General features: G+C 35.6%; 2 protein-coding genes across 4 annotated transcripts; one reads left to right on the top strand and one right to left on the bottom strand.

Annotated features, from left to right (window-relative positions):
• The first annotated feature begins 11,641 nt into the window (after nucleotides 1-11,641).
• On the top strand, nucleotides 11,642-15,025 carry LOC117631444 (AP2-like ethylene-responsive transcription factor TOE3). 2 transcript variants are annotated; one of them, XM_034364594.1, is made up of 10 exons: nucleotides 11,642-12,452; nucleotides 12,549-12,574; nucleotides 12,675-12,705; nucleotides 12,826-12,913; nucleotides 13,008-13,153; nucleotides 13,397-13,441; nucleotides 13,549-13,652; nucleotides 13,786-13,922; nucleotides 14,038-14,154; nucleotides 14,518-15,025. In XM_034364594.1, exons 1-10 carry the CDS (start codon nucleotides 11,986-11,988, stop codon nucleotides 14,770-14,772), a joined length of 1,416 nt encoding a protein of 471 aa, XP_034220485.1. In that variant the 5' UTR covers nucleotides 11,642-11,985; the 3' UTR covers nucleotides 14,773-15,025. The 2 variants fall into 2 exon arrangements, with proteins under 2 accessions (XP_034220485.1, XP_034220486.1); XM_034364595.1 differs by lacking the exon at nucleotides 13,397-13,441.
• Nucleotides 15,026-18,390: 3,365 nt separating this feature from the next.
• Nucleotides 18,391-24,108, bottom strand: LOC117631705. Of its 2 annotated transcripts, none has more exons than XM_034364985.1 (14): nucleotides 23,986-24,108; nucleotides 23,742-23,841; nucleotides 23,282-23,409; nucleotides 23,055-23,196; nucleotides 22,793-22,902; nucleotides 22,400-22,483; nucleotides 22,275-22,323; nucleotides 22,092-22,183; nucleotides 21,773-21,911; nucleotides 21,483-21,556; nucleotides 20,523-21,403; nucleotides 20,107-20,217; nucleotides 19,011-20,027; nucleotides 18,391-18,646 (listed from the first exon to the last, which is right to left on the bottom strand). In XM_034364985.1, the coding sequence occupies exons 2-13, from the start codon at nucleotides 23,832-23,834 to the stop codon at nucleotides 19,495-19,497; spliced, it is 2,436 nt and encodes an 811-aa protein (XP_034220876.1). In that variant the 5' UTR covers nucleotides 23,835-23,841; nucleotides 23,986-24,108; the 3' UTR covers nucleotides 18,391-18,646; nucleotides 19,011-19,494. The 2 variants fall into 2 exon arrangements, with proteins under 2 accessions (XP_034220876.1, XP_034220877.1); XM_034364986.1 differs by having other exon boundaries at nucleotides 20,107-20,223; nucleotides 23,986-24,101.
• Nucleotides 24,109-24,384: the final 276 nt, after the last annotated feature.

The following is a 24,384-nucleotide window of genomic DNA, read 5'->3' as shown; positions in this document are numbered from 1 at the left end:
TACCATATTCTTTTTTAAAAATTTTGAGAAATAGTATAGCCGGGCGGCTATACTCATTTTCCTACTTTTTTTCAAAAATTTTATAGCCGTTCGGCTTTACTCACCTGACACGTGGCGCCTAGGCCATGGGCTCGTCCCTTTATATATATATATATATATGTTTAAATAGTATAGCCGTGCGGCTATACTTTTTTAAATGAAAATTTAAAAAAAAAAAGTTTCTTAACTTTTGTTGTTTGGCCTACTTCTTTAATTTAATATATGTAATTAAGAAATATATTAGCCTTTTTTAATTACTTTAATTAGTAATTATATTTTGAACAACAAATAGAATAATGAAATTAAATATGGCCAAAAGCCCCAAGGCAATTATTTAAAAATAATTAATTAACTAATCGGGTTTAATTTAAATCACAGAGCCCAAGAACCCTAAGGCCCAAGTCTAACCTTTTGATTTATTAAAAATATATATATTAACCACGGAACACATAATTGCTTTTTACAAGAGTATAGCCGTGCGGCTATACTCTTTTTTGTTTTCCGAAAAAAAAAACTAGTGCTCCTCGTTTGACGCGCGTGGCATATAAGCTGTGGGGGGGTCTGTATATCACGTTACATGTATAGTATAGCCGACCCGCTATACCATATTCTTTTTAAAAATTTTGAGAAATAGTATAGTCGCCAAGGCTATACTCATTTTCCTACTTTTTTTCAAAAAATTTTATAGCCGTTCGGGCTTTACTCACCTGACACGTGGCGCCTAGGCCATGGGCTCGTCCCTTTTATATATATATATATATATATATATTATATAGTATATAGCCGTATGGCTATACTTTTACTTTTCTAAATGAAAATTTTAAAAAAAAAAAGTTTCTTACCTTTTGTTGTTTGGCCTACTTCTTTAATTTAATATATGTAATTAAGCAATATTTTAGCCTTTTTTAATTACTTTAATTAGTAATTATATTTTAAACAACAAATAGAATAATGAAATTAAATATGGCCAAAAGCCCCAAGGCAATTATTTAAAAATAATTAATTAACTAATCGGGTTTAATTTAAATAACAGAGCCCAAGAACCCTAAGGCCCAAGGCTAACCTTTTGATTTATTAAAAATATATATATTAACCACGGAACACATAATTGCTTTTTAAAAGAGTATAGCCGTGCGGCTATACTCTTTTTTGTTTTTCGAAAAAAAAAAACTAGTGCTGCTCGTTTGACGCGTGGGGCATAAGCTGTGGGCGGGTCTGTATACGTACATGTATAGTATAGCCGCCCGGCTATACCATATTCTTTTTAAAAATTTTGAGAAATAGTATAGCCGCGCGGCTATACTCATTTTCCTACTTTTTTTCAAAAATTTTATAGCCGTTCGGCTTTACTCACCTGACACGTGGCGCCTAGGCCATGGTCTCGTCCCTTTTTATATATATATATACATATATATGTTTAAATAGTATAGCCGTGCGGCTATACTTTTCTAAATGAAAATTTAAAAAAAAAAAAAGTTTCTTAACTTTTGTTGTTTGGCCTACTTCTTTAATTTAATATATGTAATTAAGAAATATATTAGCCTTTTTTAATTACTTTAATTAGTAATTATATTTTGAACAACAAATAGAATAATGAAATTAAATATGGCCAAAAGCCCCAAGGCAATTATTTAAAAATAATTAATTAACTAATCGGGTTTAATTTAAATCACAGAGCCCAAGAACCCTAAGGCCCAAGGCTAACCTTTTGATTTATTAAAAATATATATATTAACCACGGAACACATAATTGTTTTTTACAAGAGTATAGCCGTGCGGCTATACTCTTTTTTGTTTTTGAAAAAAAAAAAAACCAGTGCTGCTTGTTTGACGCGTGGCGCATGAGCGGGGGCGGGTCTGTATACGTACATGTACAGTATAGCCACTCGGCTATACCAGATTCTTTTTTAAAAATTTTGAAAAATAGTATAGCCGCGCGGCTATACTCATTTTCCCACTTTTTTTTCAAAAATTTTATAGCCGTTCGGCTTTACTCACTTGACACGTGGCACCTAGGCCATGGGCTCGTCCCTCTTTATATATATATATATATATATATGTGTTTAAATAGTATAGCCGTGCGGCTATACTTTTGAAAATGAAAATTTTTTTTTTTAAAAAAAATTTTCTTAACTTTTGTTTTTTGGCCTTCTTCTTTAATTTAACATATGTAATTAAGAAATATGTTAGCTTTTTTTAATTACTTTCATTAGTAATTATATTTTAAACAACAAATAGAATAATAAAATTAAATATGGCCAAAAGCCCAAAGGAAATTATTTAAGAATAATTAATTAACTAATCGGGTTTAATTTAAATCACAGAGCCCAAGAGCCCGAAGGCCCAAGGCTAACCTTTTGATTAATTAATAATATATATATATATTGATTTTTTACAATAGGATAGCCGCGCGGCTATACTCTTTTTAGTTTTTGAAAAAAAAAAACCGGTGCTGCTCGTTTGACGGGTGGCGCATAAGCGGTGGGCTGGTCTGTATGAGTACATGTATAGTATAGCCGCCCGGCTATACCAGATTCTTTTTTAAAAAATTTTGAGAAATAGTATAGCCGCACGGCTATACTCTTTTTTCTACTTTTTTTTCAAAAATTTTATAGCCGTTCGGCTTTACTCACTTGACACGTGGCACCTAGGCCATGGGCTCGTTTCTCTCTCTATATATATAGATATATATATGTTTAAATAGTATAGCCGTGCGGCTATACTTTTCTAAATGAAAATTTAAAAAAAAAAAAGTTTCTTAACTTTTGTTGTTTGGCCTACTTCTTTAATTTAATATATGAAATTAAGAAATATTTTAGCCTTTTTTAATTACTTTAATTAGTAATTATATTTTAAACAACAAATAGAATAATGAAATTAAATATGGCCAAAAGCCCAAAGGCAATTATTTAAAAATAATTAATTAACTAATCGGGTTTAATTTAAATCACAGAGCCCAAGAACCCTAAGGCCCAAGGCTAACCTTTTGATTTATTAAAATATATATATATTAACCACGAAACACATATAATTGCTTTTTTAAGAAGAGTATAGCCGTCATATATATACTTTTTTGTTTTTCGAAAAAAAAAACTAGTGCAGCTCGTTTGACGCGTGGCGCATAAGCTGTGGGCGGGTCTGTATACGTACATGTATAGTATAGCCGCCCGGCTATACCATATTCTTTTTAAAAATTTTGAGAAATAGTATAGCCGCGCGGCTATACTCATTTTCCTACTTTTTTTCAAAAATTTTATAGCCTTTCGGCTTTACTCACCTGACACGTGGCGCCTAGGCCATGGGCTCGTCCCTTTATATATATATATATATATATGTTTAAATAGTATAGCCGTGCGGCTATACTTTTCTAAATGAAAATTTTAAAAAAAAAAAGTTTCTTAACTTTTGTTGTTTGGCCTACTTCTTTAATTTAATATATGTAATTAAGAAATATTTTAGCCTTTTTTAATTACTTTAATTAGTAATTATATTTTAAACAACAAATAGAATAATGAAATTAAATATGGCCAAAAGCCCCAAGGCAATTATTTAAAAATAATTAATTAACTAATCGGGTTTAATTTAAATAACAGAGCCCAAGAACCCTAAGGCCCAAGGCTAACCTTTTGATTTATTAAAAATATATATATTAACCACGGAACACATAATTGCTTTTTACAAGAGTATAGCCGTGCGGCTATACTCTTTTTTGTTTTCCGAAAAAAAAAACTAGTGCTCCTCGTTTGACACGTGGCGCATAAGCTGTGGGCGGGTCTGTATACCTACATGTATAGTATAGCCGCCCGGCTATACCATATTCTTTTTAAAAATTTTGAGAAATAGTATAGCCGCGCGGCTATACTCATTTTCCTACTTTTTTTCAAAAATTTTATAGCCGTTCGGCTTTACTCCCCTGACACGTGGAGCCTAGGCCATGGGCTCGTCCCTTTTTATATATATATATACATATATATGTTTAAATAGTATAGCCGTGCGGCTATACTTTTCTAAATGAAAATTTAAAAAAAAAAAGTTTCTTAACTTTTTTTGTTTGGCCTACTTCTTTAATTTAATATATGTAATTAAGAAATATTTTAGCCTTTTTTAATTACTTTAATTAGAAATTATATTTTAAACAACAAATAGAATAATGAAATTAAATATGGCCAAAAGCCCCAAGGCAATTATTTAAAAATAATTAATTAAATAATCGGGTTTAATTTAAATCACAGAGCCCAAGAACCCTAAGGCCCAAGGCTAACCTTTTGATTTATTAAAAATATATATTAACCACGGAACACATAATTGCTTTTTACAAGAATATAGCCGTGCGGCTATACTCTTTTTTGTTTTTCGAAAAAAAAACTAGTGCTCCTCGTTTGACGCGTGGCGCATAAGCTGTGGGCGGGTCTGTATACGTACATGTATAGTATAGCCGCCCGGCTATACCATATTCTTTTTTAAAAATTTTGAGAAATAGTATAGCCGCGCGGCTATACTCATTTTCCCACTTTTTTTTTCAAAAATTGTATAGCCGTTCGGCTTTACTGACTTGACACGTGGCACCTAGGCCATGGGCTCGTTTCTCTATATATATATGTTTAAATAGTATAGCCGCGCGGCTATACTTTTCAAATTGAAATTTTTTTTTTAAAAAAAAAAAGTTTCTTAACTTTTGTTTTTTGGCCTACTTCTTTAATTTAATATATGTAATTGAGAAATATGTTAGCCTTTTTTAATTACTTTAATTAGTAATTATATTTTAAACAACAAATAGAATAATGAAATTAAATATGGTCAAAAGCCCCAAGGCAATTCTTTAAAAATAATTACTTAACTAATCGGGTTTAATTTAAATCACAGAGCCCAAGAGCCCCAAGGCCCATGGCTAACCTTTTGATTAATTAAATATACATATATTAACCACTGAACCCATAATTGCTTTTTACAAGAGTATAGCCGTGCGGCTATGCTCTTTTTTGTTTTTCGAAAAAAAAAACTAGTGCAGCTCGTTTGACGCGTGGCGCATAAGCTGTGGGCGGGTCTGTATACGTACATGTATAGTATAGCCGCCCGGCTATACCATATTCTTTTTAAAAATTTTGAGAAATAGTATAGCCGCGCGGCTATACTCATTTTCCTACTTTTTTTCAAAAATTTTATAGCCGTTCGGCTTTACTCCCCTGACACGTGGCGCCTAGGCCATGGGCTCGTCCCTTTATATATATATATATATATATATGTTTAAATAGTATAGCCGTGCGGCTATACTTTTCTAAATGAAAATTTTAAAAAAAAAAAGATTCTTAACTTTTGTTGTTTGGCCTACTTCTTTAATTTAATATATGTAATTAAGAAATATTTTAGCCTTTTTTAATTACTTTAATTAGTAATTATATTTTAAACAACAAATAGAATAATGAAACTAAATATGGCCAAAAGCCCCAAGGCAATTATTTAAAAATAATTAATTAACTAATCGGGTTTAATTTAAATCACAGAGCCCAACAGCCCCAAGAGCCCCAAGGCCCAAGGCTAACCTTTTGATTAATTAATAATATATATATTAACAAATGAACACATAATTGCGTTTTACAAGAGTATAGCCGTGCGGCTATACTCTTTTTTGTTTTTAAAAAAAATTAAACCAGTGCTGCTCGTTTGACGCGTGGCGCATAAGCGGTGGGCTGGGCTGTATACGTACATGTATAGTATAGCCGCCCGGCTATACCAGATTCTTTTTTAATAAATTTTGAGAAATAGTATAGCCGCGCGGCTATACTCATTTTCCCACTTTTTTTTCAAAAATTTTATAGCCGTTCGGCTTTACTCACTTGACACGTGGCACCAAGGCCATGGGCTCGTCCCTCTTTATATATATATATATATATATATATATGTGTTTAAATAGTATAGCCGTGCGGCTATACTTTTTAAAATGAAAATTTTTTTTTTTAAAAAAAATTTTCTTAACTTTTGTTTTTTGGCCTACTTCTTTAATTTAACATATGTAATTAAGAAATATGTTAGCTTTTTTTAATTACTTTCATTAGTAATTATTTTAAACAACAAATAGAATAATAAAATTAAATATGGCCAAAAGCCCCAAGGCAATTATTTAAAAATAATTAATTAACTAATCGGGTTTAATTTAAATCACAGAGCCCAAGATCCCCAAGGCCCAAGGCTAACCTTTTGATTAATTAATAATATATATATTAACAAATGAACACATAATTGCTTTTTACAAGAGTATAGCCGTGCGGCTATCCTCTTTTTTGTTTTTGAAAAAAAAAAAAACCAGTGCTGCTCGTTTGACGCGTGGCGCATAAGCGGTGGGCTGGGCTGTATACGGACATGTATAGTATAGCCGCCCGGCTATACCAGATTCTTTTTTAATAAATTTTGAGAAATAGTATAGCCGCGCGGCTATACTCATTTTCCCACTTTTTTTTCAAAAATTTTATAGCCGTTCGGCTTTTCTCACTTGACACGTGGCACCAAGGCCATGGGCTCGTCCCTCTTTATATATATATATATATGTGTTTAAATAGTATAGCCGTGCGGCTATACTTTTGAAAATGAAAATTTTTTTTTTTAAAAAAATTTTTCTTAACTTTTGTTTTTTGGCCTACTTCTTTAATTTAACATATGTAATTAAGAAATATGTTAGCTTTTTTTAATTACTTTCATTAGTAATTATATTTTAAACAACAAATAGAATAATAAAATTAAATATGGCCAAAAGCCCCAAGGCAATTATTTAAAAATAATTAATTAACTAATCGGGTTTAATTTAAATCACAGAGCCCAAGAGCCCCAAGGCCCAAGGCTAACCTTTTGATTAATTAATAATATATATATTAACAAATGAACACATAATTGCGTTTTACAAGAGTATGGCTATACTCTTTTTTGTTTTTGAAAAAAAAAAAACCAGTGCTGCTCGTTTGACGCGTGGCGCATAAGCGGTGGGCTGGTCTGTATGCGTACATGTATAGTAAAGCCACCCGGCTATACCAGATTCTTTTTAAAAAATTTTTGAGAAATAGTATAGCCGCACGGCTATACTCCTTTTTCTATTTTTTTTCAAAAATTTTATAGCCGTTCGGCTTTACTCACTTGACACGTGGAACCTAGGCCAAGGGCTCGTCCCTCTTTATATATATATATATATGTTTAAATAGTATAGCCGTGCGGCTATACTTTTCAAAATGAAAATTTTTTTTTAAAAAAAGGTTTCCTGACTTTTGTTTTTTGGCCTACTTCTTTAATTTAACATATGTAATTAAGAAATATGTTAGCCTTTTTTTAATTACCTTAATTAGTAATTATATTTTAAACAAGAAATAGAATAATAAAATTAAATATGGCCAAAAGCCCCAAGGCAATTATTTAAAAATAAAGAATTAATTAACTAATCGGGTCTAATTTAAATCACAGAGCCCCAAGGCCCAAGGCTAACCTTTTGATTAATTAATAATATATATATTATATTGATTTTTTACAAGAGTATAGCCGCGCGGCTATACTCTTTTTTGTTTTTGAAAAAAAAAAACCAGTGCTGCTCGTTTGACGCGTGGCGCATAAGCGGTGGGCTGGGTCTGTATACGTACATGTATAGTATAGCCGCCCGGCTATACCAGATTCTTTTTTAATAAATTTTGAGAAATAGTATAGCCGCGCGGCTATACTCATTTTCCCACTTTTTTTTCAAAAATTTTATAGCCGTTCGGCTTTACTCACTTGACACGTGGCACCTAGGCCATGGGCTCGTCCCTCTTTTATATATATATATATATATATATATATGTTTAAATAGTATAGCCGTGCGGCTATACTTTTGAAATGAAAATTTTTAAAAAAAAAAGTTTCTTAACTTTTGTTGTTTGGCCTACTTCTTTAATTTAATATATGTAATTAAGAAATATTTTAGCCTTTTTTAATTACTTTAATTAGTAATTATATTTTAAACAACAAATAGAATAATGAAATTAAATATGGCCAAAAGCCCCAAGGCAATTATTTAAAAATAATTAATTAACTAATCGGGTTTAATTTAAATCACAGAGCCCAAGAACCCTAAGGCCCAAGGCTAACCTTTTGATTTATTAAAAATATATATATTAACCACGGAACACATAATTGCTTTTTACAAGAGTATAGCCGTGCGGCTATACTCTTTTTTGTTTTTGAAAAAAAAACTAGTGCTGCTCGTTTGACGCGTGGCGCATAAGCTGTGGGCGGGTCTGTATACGTACATGTATAGTATAGCCGCCCGGCTATACCATATTCTTTTTAAAAATTTTGAGAAATAGTATAGCCGCGCGGCTATACTCATTTTCCTACTTTTTTTCAAAAATTTTATAGCCGTTCGGCTTTACTCACCTGACACGTGGCGCCTAGGCCATGGGCTCGTCCCTTTATATATATATATATATATATATATATATATGTTTAAATAGTATAGCCGTGCGGCTATACTTTTGTAAATGAAAATTTAAAAAAAAAAAGTTTCTTAACTTTTGTTGTTTGGCCTACTTCTTTAATTTAATATATGTAATTAAGAAATATTTTAGCCTTTTTTAATTAATTTAATTAGTAATTATATTTTAAACAACAAATAGAATAATGAAATTAAATATGGCCAAAAGCCCCAAGGCAATTATTTAAAAATAATTAATTAACTAATCGGGTTTAATTTAAATCACAGAGCCCAAGAGCCCCAATGCCCAAGGCCATTCTCTTGATTAATTATATATATATATATATATATATATATATATATACTGATTAGCCATTGACCTAAAGGTCATGCCCACAAGCCACTCAATTGGGCCACTTGCATGGCCAATCCATACTGTGTGCAAGAGTAAATCTTATAAAGACCTCTAAGGAACTCTAGTGTTCCAATGTGGGACTAATTTCAACTCAAACATGTGAGATTGTTGGTGAGAGTTTATTGTACGAACTTGGCTACCTTCTCATTGCTTTCTCATTCCCTGGTTCTTTGTACATTGCTTCATTGATCACTGGGTTCACTTTAGGGGCTCAGTTGCCATTGGTTTACTCTATCATTTCTGAAATCTTTTGGCTTGAAATACTATTCTACCCTTTTCAACTTTGGCCAATTGGCAAGTCCTCTTGGCTCTTATTTGCTCACTGTGAAGGTCACTGGAATTCTCTATGACAAAGAGGAAGGACCTTGCAAAGTTGGGCCAGACTAGGACCCAAGGGAAGGAATTCACCTGCATTGGAACTCATTGTTTTAAGATGACTTTCATTATTTTGGCTGCAGTCACGTTCTTTTCGGCTCTCGTTTCATTTATTTTGGTGGAGAGAACCAAGCCATTCTACAAATGTAACATATACAAAAAGTTAAGAGAGAATGCTGAGCAAGTCAAGGCTGAAGAGGTAGAAGAAATGGCTTCACCGTCATTTTCTAATGGATTTAAATGATCACTTTGATTGGATATAAGGACGGTTTATATTAGGGACGATTCTATGGGTAATGTTCTCTCTTGTTGGACAGGCTAGCAATGCAACAATTCGTGTTTTGTCAAACTGTGAATTTGAACACCTCATATTTAAAAGGGAATCTAGCACAAGTTGGTAGTATACTTATGTTATGTTGTTAAATTGTCTATTGAAAAGTTGGAAATGTCACCGCTGACCATGTAGACATCAAGAAACCCTTGTAATTTATAAACATGGGCGCATATTCAATTCTTTAGTATGAGTTAACATTTTTTCGATACACCGAGTTTTTTCATATTGTTTCGCAATTCTTATATTGTATTCATCCAAATTAGAAGAAAAATACCACATCACAATGCAATGATTCACTGAAAAGTAAAATATAAACGGCAGACGAAGTCTAATGTAACCAATTAACATAAACTTATTACAAGTAACTTCGGTTTCTAATAACAGAATTTTATGTTATAGAACAAAATTTGCATGGGCTATATATCCCATGAAAATGAACCAACTCAGCTTGCCAGCCCAGTCAACCCCCAACCCACCTCAATAAACTTGTATGGCTGCCATGCCAGCTAAGATTAGAAGAAAAAACAAAATACACACACACATACATATCTTCCGACTGAATTTTTGGATACTCTTTTTGTACAAGTGAAGCGCAAGCAGTGCACAGTATGAAATTAAAAACGTATCGAGAAAACGCGGTTATCATCAAAACACATGTTGAGTGGTTAACGATGAGGCTTTTCTAGGGTTTAAAACTAACGGATTGTGTCATTCGTTTTTTCTTTTGTGTGTTTCTCCGACGGTTTAGGACACGTCGGGTGTTTTGCTCTTTTTGATATAAACGAGTTAAACGACGAGGAATGTGAGGTAGCTGTGTTTTATGGTACCGACACCGAGTCACATGAGGGCAGAAATAAATAATATTTTAAATATATATATTCTTGTATTTTATAATAGAAGAATTGTCATTAAGACCAAAAAAGAAGAAGAAGAATTGTCATTTTGGGCAGGCAATGGGCCCAGTTGGGTTGGGTCTACCTAATTTCGGCTTCTGTCGTTTTTGGGTACTTAAGGAAGACGTGTACGGATTCTGCCACACGCCAACTTGGAATTGCAGATTGCTTTAGTAATATATACATATAGTAATTGTTTTAGTAATATATTGAGTAACATTCTACATGACCAATTTATGTATCACATTGTTGATATCATTAATAATTTAATAAAGTTGTGATACATTTATACTGAGAGTAACCGCTTCTCGTAAAGAAATGGAGTTCACTAATACAAATAATCTCACTCTTATTAAAATGTGATGTTTCTATTATCACATTGTCTCAAATGCTTGGTGTGATTAAACCCAAGTAACACTTAATGATTGATTAACTCTTATAATATATGCTGTCATATCCTAAGCAACATCAAAAGGAAAAGGAAAAGGCAAAAGAACAGAAATTGACAAGTTTGTCTAATTGAGAGTTTCAAAGGTGAGTGTGCGCCAATTTGTCCCAACAAAACAAATCATAAAAATTGATTATCTTTATTGATAAATGTTGATGGCTATGGCTAAGTGGCTATGTGTCAGCCAGATGAGAGGGTGGAGGGTAGGGGGCAATATGAACCAGGGAATGGTCTAGTCACCCACATTTGAGATGTGACACATACACACACCCCCATATTCCCACCGCTCTCTGACTGATTGAACCCCCCACTCTCTCTCATCCTCCTCTCTCTCAGCCCACCATCAAACCCTACAGCTTCTTCATTCATTCACTCTAAAGAAGTAGGTGCCAAATATATACTAAGTTCATGCATGAATGTTCTCTTATCAAGTATAATTAGAAATTTGTGTGTGTGATTGATTGTTGATCGTAGATGTATATGGACTTCAAAATTAGACCGACATATACGAACTTCACCGTGAGACTCACCTATATTTACAATCAATAATTAAATACGTTTTTGTTAATTATCCAAATGAACAGTTATGTGATAAATTGTGTAAAGTTTTCTAACAAGATTGAAATTATTGAATAGTGGGCCAAATGTGTGTAGTGAATTTACCTTCCATTTTAATCCCTTTTTCTTGTGCTCCATAACAAACAACTCTCTCTCTCTCTCTCTCTCTCTCTCTCTCTCTCTCTAACAACTTTATTAACTTCTTCATTTCGGTGGGTTTGCATGAATGAAGAGACTCACAAAGCCGGCCTCACTATGATTCGCTTACGCCGGCGCTTCCAGAACCAACTTCAATTTCAACCACATCTCCTCCTCTCTCAATCCTTTTAACAAACACGTACAAAACAAAGCAAAGCTCTCGAAATGAAGATGCTTTTTCCACTCTCATCATTTTCTCTCACCATTTTCCCACTGCCATTGCTCTCTCTCTGAATTCACGTCCCAAACACCGAACCCACCACGCCACCCAAACAAAGCCCAAATCTTTACACAAAAGCAATGCTAGATCTCAACCTCAGCTTCGTCTGCAACGACGTCGTCTCCAGCTCCGACAACAACCTTCTTCACCTTCCCACTACCACCTCCCCAATCCAGAGCTCAGCCAGCTTCAACTCCTCCTCCAACCTCACTGCCACCGGCGACGACGAAGACCTCAACTTCCTCTCCCCAAACGACGTCGCTGCAGACGACAACGCTCACTGTGATGCTCGGACCATCCAGCTCTTCCCGCTCGCGCAATCCGTACGCTCTTCTTCTTCGTCGTCATCGTCTTCGAGAAAGCAGTGGCTGGGACTATCGTCCAATTCCGGATTGGAGGTGGAGCCGAGCTACTATGCTCCTGCGGAGCAGATCGTGCCCCTGCAGCATAAAGTGAAGAAGAGCCGGAGAGGACCCAGGTCTCGGAGCTCTCAGTATCGGGGCGTTACGTTCTATCGGAGAACCGGGAGATGGGAATCTCATATTTGGTTAGTGTTTGGCTACGGTGATAACACCATTAACACTCTGTTTGGATACTTTGATTGTGGCATGAATTTGAGCTCTCTCACTTCTTTTTTGTGTAGGGATTGCGGGAAACAGGTGTACTTGGGTAAGAAAAATCAAAACCCACCTCTTAGTCCTTTTTTTTTTCTTTTTCTGGCTGATTATATTTTTCTTTTTGTCTTTTGTTTATTGTTCTGAAATTTTAGGAGGATTTGACACTGCCCATGCTGCAGCTAGGTAAGAAATAAGAATCCTATTGTTTGATGATATCAATGTTTTTTTTAATAAAAAATTAAGTGCATGTTTTTTTCTTTTAACGTTTCGGGTATTTGTGGGTGTTTGGTAACATGAACTTAGGGCATATGATCGAGCTGCGATCAAGTTCCGTGGAACTGAAGCTGATATTAATTTCAATGTTAGTGATTATGAAGACGATATTAAGCAGGTCGGTTTTAGAGTGTGTTATGTATACAATATGGTGAAGATTTTTCCTGGCATTGTCTTATTTCGTTCTGGGGTTGAATTTGACTGTGACGCAGATGAGCAATTTTACAAAGGAAGAGTTTGTGCATATCCTGCGTCGCCAGAGCACCGGATTCTCTAGAGGAAGCTCAAAATACAGGGGAGTCACGTTGCACAAATGTGGCCGCTGGGAAGCTCGAATGGGCCAGTTTCTGGGCAAGAAGTAAGAACTCCTTTCTGTTTTACTGTCATTATTTTATGTGTCAATGTGTTTGAATATGGATTTTGAGTATTCATTTATGTGTGGTCTAAGTGATTATGGTAAGTGAACAAGGGAACAATACAAAGAATTGTGTTCAGCAAGGACCAAATAAATAGTTGGGACTTCGTTTTTGTAAAGTAAATTGTTCTGATGCATTGAGAAATTGGTTTTCATTGGCTATGGTATTTCATTGCTTGCCTGCAGGTATATATACCTGGGCCTATTTGATAGCGAGATTGAAGCTGCAAGGTCTTTACGATATTATATAGGCACCGTTTTACTCGATATCTAAACTTTGAGATCTTACTGACCATGGGATTCATTTAAGTCAGTATGGTGTTGTTCTTTGAAATCAGGGCATATGACAAGGCTGCCATCAAATGCAATGGAAGAGAAGCAGTCACCAACTTTGAGCCAAACTCATATGATGGTCAGATAATGTCTGAGGCCCACAATGGAGGTATATTGTAGAATCCATTTTTGTAAGATCTTTGTGTGTAATCCTTTGTCAATTTACTTGGGCAAAAAAAAAAATTTGAACTATTCTTTTATTTCTACCAATACATCATCTATCTACAACCCTCTTGGTACAGGCAGTGACAAAAGTCTTGATCTGAACTTGGGAATTGCTCCCCCTTTGGTTTCTGAGCTCCAAAAGAACAACAGCAATTTGAGCAGCTTCCCTGTTCAGCTAGGCTGCGATGATATTCCTATTCACATGAGAACAAGGGTAATGTTGAGATCAACTTTTGAAAGCCCCACTCGGCTGAATTCACCTTTGCTATTGTACAGAAGTCCTTTGCAACTTAAGCTACTTCCTTTAAAGCATTTTGTTCTGTTTACAGAATGAGAACTGTGCTCCAGCACCTATGAGGGCTCAACTGTCTCATGGCTCAATGGTGGCGTCTGAGGAGCCTCCTATAATGAGCAACATAAATTCCAGTTTCTTTCCCATCCAAATGGTAATTTACATTCACTTCTAGTCACTATCATAATTTATTATAAGAAGTTATCAAACCTTAATTTTTCTGCCTGAAGTATTTTCTTCTTGACCTTTGCAATGTTTTCATTTGATTGTGTTATTGGTGTACATTTCAATTTTTTATGTTAAATCTTCTATCCAATTTACAAAGAATCTCCTTGTTTTTTACATTCGATATTCCCTATTGGTCCTTGCTTTCTTAACCCTTGGAAGAAGCATTGTAGGCTTCCCTAATATGAACAAATTCTTTGATTGCAAAGGGGGTTTATTTCCTGTTTATCACCAATCACTGACAATTCTAGTTTTGCTGCGTTTGTTAACAATTCGACTTTTATATTTTCAGGAAAGAGCAACGGAAAAGAGAATGGATGTTAACTCCTTTCCAAATTGGGCATGGCAACTCCAAGGCCTTAATGGTGGAGCAACTCCAATGCCACTCTTCTCTGCTGCAGCATCATCAGGATTCCCTTCTTCAACAGCCACTTCACCACCAGCTGCTGTCACTCAACTTCATTTTCCTAACACAACTATTCTCCACCACCATTTTTCACCATCGACAGTCACCAACAACATACCCGGTTTCTATTGCAGAAGCTGAAAACCAGAACCAGATAGGATATAAAGCACGACACATTAGTATTTTAGTGTTTTTAGTGTAGAATGTAGTCACGGGACGAGTAGAAAAAGATTGGTAATGAAATTTGTTTTGCTATGATCATGTAAAGCTTATGAAACTTGAGGATCTTGGTCTAGAGGCATGGAAAAATTAGTTTTGCCTTCTTCTGACTTGTGGTCACATTCTTTTGCATGCCTCCTTCCTTTGAGGGGTGCTGAAAAGCAGGTGGACCAAAATTTGATTTGGAAGCTTAAAACTGTTCAATTTCACATGCCTTTTCTTTTTATTGCTGAAGAGTTTGTACTTTAGCGTGAAATGAATGGTATCTTATTTCTGATTCCCAGATTGGTAACATAAAGCTTGACCTGCTCTGCTAGCAAGCACAAAGCTAGAACAAAACAAAACAACTTCCAGCAATGCAAATTTTCAGATTTGTAAAGAACATATAAAAGGAAATATATATTTGAAAAAATAAAAAAATAAAAAACTTTCCCTATGTTGTGTTTAGTTTTAGGCATTGTGGGTTGTTCTTTGGTTGCCAAATGGAGGACACGTGGACAAGTTGGGGTTGGAGCTAGCTTAGCTACGTGTATGTCTGCAGACTGTAAAGGAAAAGTAGCAATGTAAGGATCCGCAATCCTCGGCTTTTAGGCTGAAGCAGGTACTTGTTACACACTGCACTGCATGCACTGCAAATTTGAAAAGGATCAAAGATGGAGAAAGAGGGTCGTCGACCTGTCTGTAAATGATAAAATAATAATATTTGTAATTTTGTGTATCTGCATTGTGATTTATGAGCAGCGTGAAAAGCCCGTTTGTACTTTCATACGTCTCCAAAGTAAAACCATTCAGGCCAGGTACCTCCAGCCTTTTCAGCGTACCTTACCATTTCATACTTACCTTTTGCACTTTTTTTTATAATCATTTTCACATACAAATTGTACATAAGATTCTACAAAAACTTTTTCCTATGTTTTCGAGTAGAAGCTTACCCAGTGAATTTGTACACAAAATTTAAAACCCATATGGAGCATTATATCACTTTGTTAATTGTCATTTGACGAAAACAGTAAGTTCTAAAACCCAAAGTTTTATAAAACTTAACCTAACTATGTTTCTCTCTCTCTCTCTCTCTCTCTTCACACTAGAAACTTGTAGTGTTATATTATTTATTATATAGGGAGGATGTGGTGTGGGCTATAACTGCTATGTTCCTCCTCCTAGTGTTGCGTTTGGTACAACCTGATTTAATCTGATAGCTTTATTGGGCAGTTCACAGCTGTGTGCCTGTCTCAGTGTGAATGCATGTCATATATACTTAGATACAAGATTTCTGTTTATGGGGGCAGAGCATGACCTCGTGATTTGCAGAAGTGTGTTCATATATAGTCAGTTTCCTTCCACTTTGGTTATTCAACCATACTCTTTCAAAACAATTCAATGCTCTCTCTCTCTCCGTTTTGTCTATCATTTTTAGGATGCCCCCCTTTCATTCTGTCTCTGACTCAAGCCTCTTTTTACTTCTCTGCTCATAATTTTAGCATATTGGGTTTAAGGCGTTTTCGCTTCTTAGGCTGGTCTAATATAGGCTCTTATAATTTCTATTTTCTAGATATTAACCTATTAATTTTTAAATATATATATAAAATTCAAATTCAAACTAAAATATATAAAAGGTCATAGTCATTTTTCACTCACAGTGTATGTGTATTTAATCTCTCTCTCTTTCTCTCTCTGCATTTATTTGCTGCATGGGCGGTTGGAAGATTTACTTTCCTTTCAATGGCACTGTTTATGCATATGCATGGCTTGTGCACAAACATTTACACCAAATTAAATAACTACTGAAACTTAATTATAACTCAAATCCTTCTTTTGGGAATTTCCTCTTCACTCAGTGTATGTGTATTTAATTAATCAATGTGATGAATAATGTTATCTTGTCACATTATTTAATGTGCCAAATAAATTCTTATTTTGGCAAACTGAATTCGAAAATGCTAGCCAGGATTTTCTCACCATTACCACTGATAATATATTGTTACATTTGGTTTCTCAACTAAATTGACAAAGGATATTTGGTTTATTGAGTTGATAAATGCAAGAAGAGAATGAGGGTATATTTTGTTACATGTTCAATAAATTTGGTCTAAATAGATTAGACGTGTTATGAAGTTATAAAGTTCGATTGAATTTAGGCCACACATTTAATGATTCAAATAAGAATCAACTTAATTTATGGTTTAAATTTAAAATATTTTATCAATTAATTCGACAATATAATATATTATCTTTCCCACGTGTCTATATCTTACTTAGAAACAAATGAGAAGATCCACGGTCAAACCCAACTTTACCGTATATTCCTCTCCCTCACAAACACAGACCAGAAAACACAGCGCTTGTGTGTTTGGAATGCATCAAGTAAGTACACGCCAATGCCACGCAACCATTTGAAATGAAAGAGCGAGAGTGTGCAGAGGAGTACAACTACTTTTACTATTTTACTGATTTGCTGTTTTACTACTCTAAAGTAGACTATGTACATATAGAGTGGTCCAGTCAACTGGCGTTGGGCATGTTCATGATCCTCTCTCTCTCTCTCTCTCTCTCTCCCCCTCTCTTGCATTGCATTGCATTGCATGTAAATAAACCTGGGTTCCTAGGTTTCCCTTTCACAATAATACACACTAGAATACAACACAAAACAGCTCAGGCTCATATTTTGATTTTTGGGCGTACCTTTTTGAACTGTATGTGATGGAATCTTCAGGGGATGATAAGGTTGATGAGTCACAGTCAAAGTCCTGCCTGCTTGTCTGCCAACCTAGGCTACCATTCTAATCTTCACTGTGTATCTGCCAGAATTATAGAGTGAGATATTTTACCCTTCGATCATTCTTATTTACTCTGTCTCTCTGTCTCTCTCTCTCTCAAGACAATAGCATCCATCCGGCCGCATGCAAATTAGTTCACTATTATTGAAGCAACAGTTCATGAGTGAGAGAGAGAGAGAGAGAGGCCAGTTCAAATTATTGAAGCAACAGTTCATGAGGACGTCCATCAGACCACACCCTTGAGAGTTGAGAAAGGTCTAGCTAGCTAGGCCTTCAAAAGCTTCTGTTCTCACGAGCTTTCAGTTCTAAAGCACTAATTAATGACTGTTCGATAATTATTCTGGTTGAGTTGAGTTGGGCTAAAACAGATTGCCATGTGATGCTTCTCCATTCTTCTAAGTTCAAAGTTCAATCTCTTTGTAGGTGTTCCATTTGGTTGATAAATCAGAAAATTTTATATATACAAAATAGGCATGCACGTTCTGGTACCCAAAGGACCTAGAAAAGGTGAACTGATTAAGACTGCGGAGCCCTGTTCCGACCCTACAAAAGCAACCTAACCACACGAGTATTTAAAAACAATCTTTCACCAAAAGAAGAACTACAGTGGCCTGCATCATGCAAGTAAGAAGACAATGCACCCCTAATTGCCTAATCTGACCTTTAATGCCTCAGGCAAAGGCATGCAATGGTGCCATTTTTAAAGTTCCTTCAACTTTGCACATGTAATGGCACCTATGATAAACATAAAAATGGGTGCTCATTGAATCTCCATCCCTTTTCAGTTAATTTCTTTAAAAAATTCATACCTTTATGGACAACCAAAACAAGTTCCGTAAACAACATCCAGCAACGTCATTAACACCGACTTGACTTTCAATTTAGCATTTCATTCATTGTCATTATACACTTGATCACTGGTGAGAGTCCTAAAACATTAACAGAGGTCGATATTGGGTAACATTAGATGCATCCATTAGGTCAACCAAACACGACAGAACCACTTTCCTCAAGTCTACCTGCATAGAGAAAATAAGACAAACAAATAACACATTACACTAGTGAAGAACTTTATGCAAACTTTAATTTGTTCACAATAAAGAAAGCAAGACAAGTTTACGACAGTGAGAAAGATATTTCCCAACATTTGGATCGTATTCTGATTTTCGTTGATAGATTTGGATAGATCTCATGCATGCATTAATATTTAATATACAACCTTCTTTCCACAGACTAGATATAGCCATAGGTACAGGGAAAGTTTACTATACAGTTATGAATTTTGTATGATTTGACTATAGTAGTTTATATTCAAAATCTGATTACCGTAAATACAGAAAATAGACATTATGTGTTCCAATATCGGTGTTGTATGTATCTCACCTTGCTTTTAGAAGAATGGTTGTATTGTATAGGCGCATCTGTGTTCCCTCATACGCCCATCATAGCATATCGAAATCCTTATATTTTTCCACTCAAGAAAGTGTGAAAACAGGCCTCCCTTGAGAACATGTGCCTCCACTATATGGAGTTATAGTCACTGCATTGACACTTAACACACAGACAGGGAATGTCGATACTCAAGGCCTCTCACTAGCAAATGAATGCATAAAATTCCCTCGCTCAATTTCCATTATGTGAGAATGCAGTAACCCTTGAACCTATCACTTCGTCTTTTCAAGAAAAACCAATTTCCGACAAAGAGAAAGACAAAGGTTGATCCTTACTAGGTGATACTAATAAACTGTGGATATAACTCAGAAGGTGAAGCTACTTCAAAAGGGAAAATTAGCATCAAAAGAGCAATCCACTCAGTCACACTGACCCCCAGTCAAGCACGAAAGAGAAACTCCAGCTACATAAAAACTCACATTTCAAATGCTCTGTTGTTTAGATGGCTGAAGCAACCTGCTGGAGACTTCATATTCTCATAACAGGGAATGAGGTTGGTAAATCCCAATCTATCATTTCTCAGTAGATCTGATATACCAAGATCGCTCACACTCCTAACCTCATTCCATTGAGCCCAATGACTGTTTGATACATGCACGTCACTGAGTTGTTGAGTGCTGGACTGTACAAATGAAGATGTATTGTTGGGCTGGAATTGATCTGGATGCTGTGGAGAAATTCTATGTGCATCATTTAGGGAAGAGTACCTAGTACTGAAGTGGTCTTGAAATCCTAAGTTCTGCTGTGTAGAAGTTGGCTGCTGCCTCATCAAATGGCGACTTGCATCAGGCTCAGAAGTATTAAACTGAGATAAAGTTGCTCTCCTACTCAACCCTCTCGCCACTATTCCTTCACCAACTTCCAGAATTGCCTGACCATTATTCTTAACATCCCCTGTGTTGCCAGAATTACCAGTTGATATACAAGATGGTTGCAACAAATGATTCACTGGAGGGCACAAGCAGTACTCTTAGAATAAGTCTACAAAAGAAAACCCACAAAACAACACAATTAAGAGACAACATACCAGAACTGTCAAAAGCTTGGTTCACCCTCCTGCTGCTCAAATGAGATGGAAACCCTGGAGGTGGAGCTCTGCTTGGCACTGAAAATCCTGGCGGGACTGAACTAGGAGCTTCTGTAACTGTCGGAAAATGTCAGAGCAATGGACAAAAGAAGTTAATTTATAGATTCATATATGCTAACATAAAAAAGAAGAACCTAAAAGATACTGAGTGAGAGTAAACTTTCAACAATAAAGCACCACAAAAGGCTATGCCTAGTGAAAATTTGCAATCAAGATTCAAGAGAAATGACAAATCATGAACTACAAAAAAGCAGATTCTACCTGCTGTTTACCCAATAACAAATAAACAAGTGAAGAGTGAAAAAAGAGCCAGACAGAGAAAACATAATTACAATAACTTATTAAAAGTTACAAACCTGGAACTTTAGAAGAGGCATATGAAGGAATCCTGAGAAATTTATTAGACTCAAGATCTACGAAGGAATCCTTCTTGTCCATCAAATCAGATAATGCAGAGTAGTCATTTGATGCTTGCCATACATTATCGCAAGAGTCCTCTTGTTGGGCAAATGAGAACCTGGACTGCTTTTTATCAAGAAGCTTTCTTGAACTTTGTACTTTCAGGAGACTGCAATCTTTATCAGTTTCACCCAACAACTTAATGAGATTGTGAAAAGGAGATAGAGAGCCTTCAGATGCATCCAAGTCCATTGCCAAAATATTTGAGATTATGCCACTCTCTCCTATATCGTAAGCAAGACTGCAGTCAATACTGGGCTTACTGGTGTCAGACCCTCCCAAGTACTTGCCTGATCCCATCTCGGGTAACACACTGGTAGGTTCAACTGTCCTATCAAATTCACTGATGCTATTGCCTTTGTTATCAACGGGTTTATTTGACAAGTTTGATGATGGATAGCATATGTTTTTGTTGCTTGATAAGGCAGTGGATGTTGCTCTAATACCTCGACCAATACCATTGTTTGGTAATAGACAACCTAAGTCTTTTATGGAAGTTCTATCTACTAGAGCTTCTGAAGCTGTATTTGATACAGCTACTTGACCATTATTGTTGATATTCTGTTCATTCAGTACCAGTGGATCCAAACCATTAAAATGCCCTTTACAGCCTTCTGCAGATATAATAGATCTTACATTGCGGGTAGAACTTTCATTCCTAACAACTTCGGATGAAAGGGGATGAAGATCATTAGATGTCTCAGGATTTTGATGGGGTAGCCTTTCGGAACCTGGAGAACTTGTTGCTGTGGGCACACTAGAGGAGACTTCCATGACCCTGATAGAGAAACCAAGATGACATTAGTTCTCGAACACACAATCAAAAGCATGAAACCACAGATCATAAAATTAGATACCAAGGTGCTCTTGCAGGAATAGATCTTCTAAAGTCAGAATCTGCACAAGAACTCTTAACCACATTCCCAGCAATCTGTTGAAAGAAGATAAATAAAGTTAAACATAACTGAAGTGCACTGCATAGATAACATCCAGAGCTTATCTGCATAAATCATGCATTTTATTTACTATAACACTTCCATCTCAATGATCATCGTTCATTTGATTTTAAATTACCTTGCACCTTTCTGCCACTATAGTATAATTATCTATCCTAAGCAAATAAACCAAAACATGTGCAGAGCCTTACATCTGATGGTTGATTAACAAGTGGTTTAGCTTCTGTTGATCTTTCACATTTGCTACACTCATCCATCGGGGGAGGTAAACCTTTCCCCGGACGCCGATGCAGATTATTTGTAACACCAATATTTTGATGATCTTTACTCCTGCGAAACAGTAGAGTTTAAGATATAAACTACAATATGATATTTACCAAAGCGATAAGGGCCAAGTCACAAGTGAGATTGCCCAAACAGTTTTTTTCTTTATAAAAAAAAAAAAAAAAAAAACATTTAATGCATATTTCAAATTCACAGAAGGCATGTCAGATTGCTTCTTTTATATACCTTTCAAAGGCTGAAACTAATCCATCCTTGGTAAAACTATCTTCCTGAGAGCCAAAATCATGCAAATACCAACAATCTGGATTGTTGCAAGGCTGAACCAGCGAAAGAATTCTTCTTAGTGATGACAAAACTAAGTTTTTCTTGTGCAAAGAACTCACCCAGATGAATAAGTTAAGTACTTACTACATTTTTCAACCACGCATGGCAGTACTTTGTGGTTCCAAAACATGCCCTGAAAATGCAAAACTCATAGTCACAAAACTGCAATCAAGGCACTATAATCCTAATAGATAACAAGGCAGGCTTACCTCAAGCATTTACCATCTAACATAAAACTGTGTACTGATTGAATACATCGAGCTGCTTCATATTCCTTTGTGTATGATATGTACCTAATACAAGGAATGGAACCATGGTCCATTATTACCCCAAATAAATTAAAAAAAAATAAAAAAAATAAAAAACAACAACAAATATATAGCCTTGATAACCAGCTAACTGCCTAATAAAGAGACAAACATTTACAGCCTTGAAAGACACCTATAGCCCAATCAAAATTGTAAATGGCATATAATTACGTAAAAATAGGGATCATTAATGACTAGTAAACATAGGCACAAAAGAAAATGTGAACCAAATACTGTGCATTCCACATCAAGCAGGTTTAAACTTAAGACACTGAAAGCGGTAAGCCAGCTTACACACAACAACCGTTGTTTGGAGACTGTTGAATAACCCCATTTGCTGTACGAGAAACAGAAACCTTCAAAACCTTTCCATACTGGCCAAAATACTCCCTGCGCTTAAGAAGCTAGTAAAACCCCACAAAAACATATTTCAGAATCTACATCAATATAATTACAGATTTATATAAGTTCCATAAAACATCAGATTATTTGTGCACTAGGTTCCACTTAGATACCTAACAAAAATGAGACACACAGTAACACACTAGCTACTCACGTCTTCATTTGCAAGGTTAAGAGGTAATCCAATCACATATACTAGGGTCCGTTGGAGAACTCTAACATCAGTAAGTTGCTTCTTTGCTTCAGGTCCCTTGGGCTTTTTCTGTTTCCGCTTCAGATTAATATCAGCCACCAACCTGTTCAAGGAGGGGAAACGTTAATCCTCAACTTGTCACACAATGTTATACATTAACAAGAAACTCCTCCAATAACTGTACCAACTTTTGACAATTTGCTGCCACTCCGACAATTTTTTCTTTGTCATAAGTTGTACGGCACACTGGACAACGACCCTCCTTTCCATCCTTCTCTGCCATTTCCATAATGTGATGCCAACACCAAACACACACCTGTGACGGTAAATGGGGATCAAGCAGGGCACAAAGAGTAAGCTCACAGAGAACTACCAAAAAATTTGAACAGTTACCATGGAAAAATACCCCCCCAAAAAAAAAACTTACCCCTATTTATATGAATTACAATGTCATCACATTTTCACATCCTTCTATCCAATTTTCTATATCAAAGGTTTTTACACTTAAATGGGAGAGAAACTACACACATTGTCACATTCACACAGGATGCAGCAGCAGAAACAATGAATTTATGATGGCCACAAGAGCAGAAATCACAAACAAACAAAACGACAAAGTAAACAAGGCTAGTGTTGGTTCGTTCAGACCTCGTAACCACATTTGCACGGCTTCAGCTGCTGATCCGTAAAATCCATCTCCTCAGCGCAAATTGGACACGTTTTTTCTCCCTTGTCACTCATGATTTTCCTGAGAAACAAACAACGCCACAGCGATTACAAATTCAGCACCCGCAGACCTAAATCATAGCGCATTGGCATTGCAATTGTATTATGCAAAATTAAAAAATTATCCAAACAACTCTGCTCATGAGGTATTTGAGAGAGGACTTACAGTGTGCGATGGAGGAGGAGAGAGAAGCACCGAATAGAGTGTGGAGATGAAACCCTGGATAGGATAAAGCACGACGAAATAGAGAGAGAGAAAAACAAGGCTTGAGGGTTTGGATGTGTAGGCCAAAGTGGAAACGAGCGTTTTTTGGTGGCCTTTTTGCGCATCTCATGACCTGTGTCACTGGGACTTTATGACGTGTCACTTAACGCCCTTGGACTTCGCGCTAATTTCAATACCACCACGCATTTATACATGTTTGCCCTAACCGCGAACAACCAATAGTTTTGGGCTTGGCTTTGCGTTTGTATACATATCACAAGTTGGGTTTCGAGCCCACAATTAAAATTGCTTTAAATTGGGCTTTTTTTTCTTTTCTATTTTCACAAAAGCAACATTCTA

The sequence above is a fragment of the Prunus dulcis genome, chromosome 6 (assembly GCF_902201215.1).
Source record: "Prunus dulcis chromosome 6, ALMONDv2, whole genome shotgun sequence".
Lineage (NCBI taxonomy): Eukaryota > Viridiplantae > Streptophyta > Magnoliopsida > Rosales > Rosaceae > Prunus > Prunus dulcis.
Note: the sequence above shows the minus strand (reverse complement) of the source record. Positions and strands in the feature narration are given on the sequence as shown.

Coding starts and splice junctions, on each gene's coding strand:
- LOC117631444 (XM_034364594.1), top strand. CDS start 11,986: ATGCTAGATCTCAACCTCAGCTTCGTCTGCAACGACGTCGTCTCCAGC. Junction 12,706..12,825: donor ACTGCCCATGCTGCAGCTAG/GTAAGAAATAAG, acceptor ACATGAACTTAG/GGCATATGATCGAGCTGCGA. Junction 13,442..13,548: donor AGCGAGATTGAAGCTGCAAG/GTCTTTACGATA, acceptor CTTTGAAATCAG/GGCATATGACAAGGCTGCCA.
- LOC117631705 (XM_034364986.1), bottom strand. CDS start 23,834: ATGAGTGACAAGGGAGAAAAAACGTGTCCAATTTGCGCTGAGGAGATG. Junction 22,484..22,792: donor CCAAACAACGGTTGTTGTGT/GTAAGCTGGCTT, acceptor TCCTTGTATTAG/GTACATATCATACACAAAGG. Junction 20,224..20,522: donor TGCCTCTTCTAAAGTTCCAG/GTTTGTAACTTT, acceptor ATTTTCCGACAG/TTACAGAAGCTCCTAGTTCA.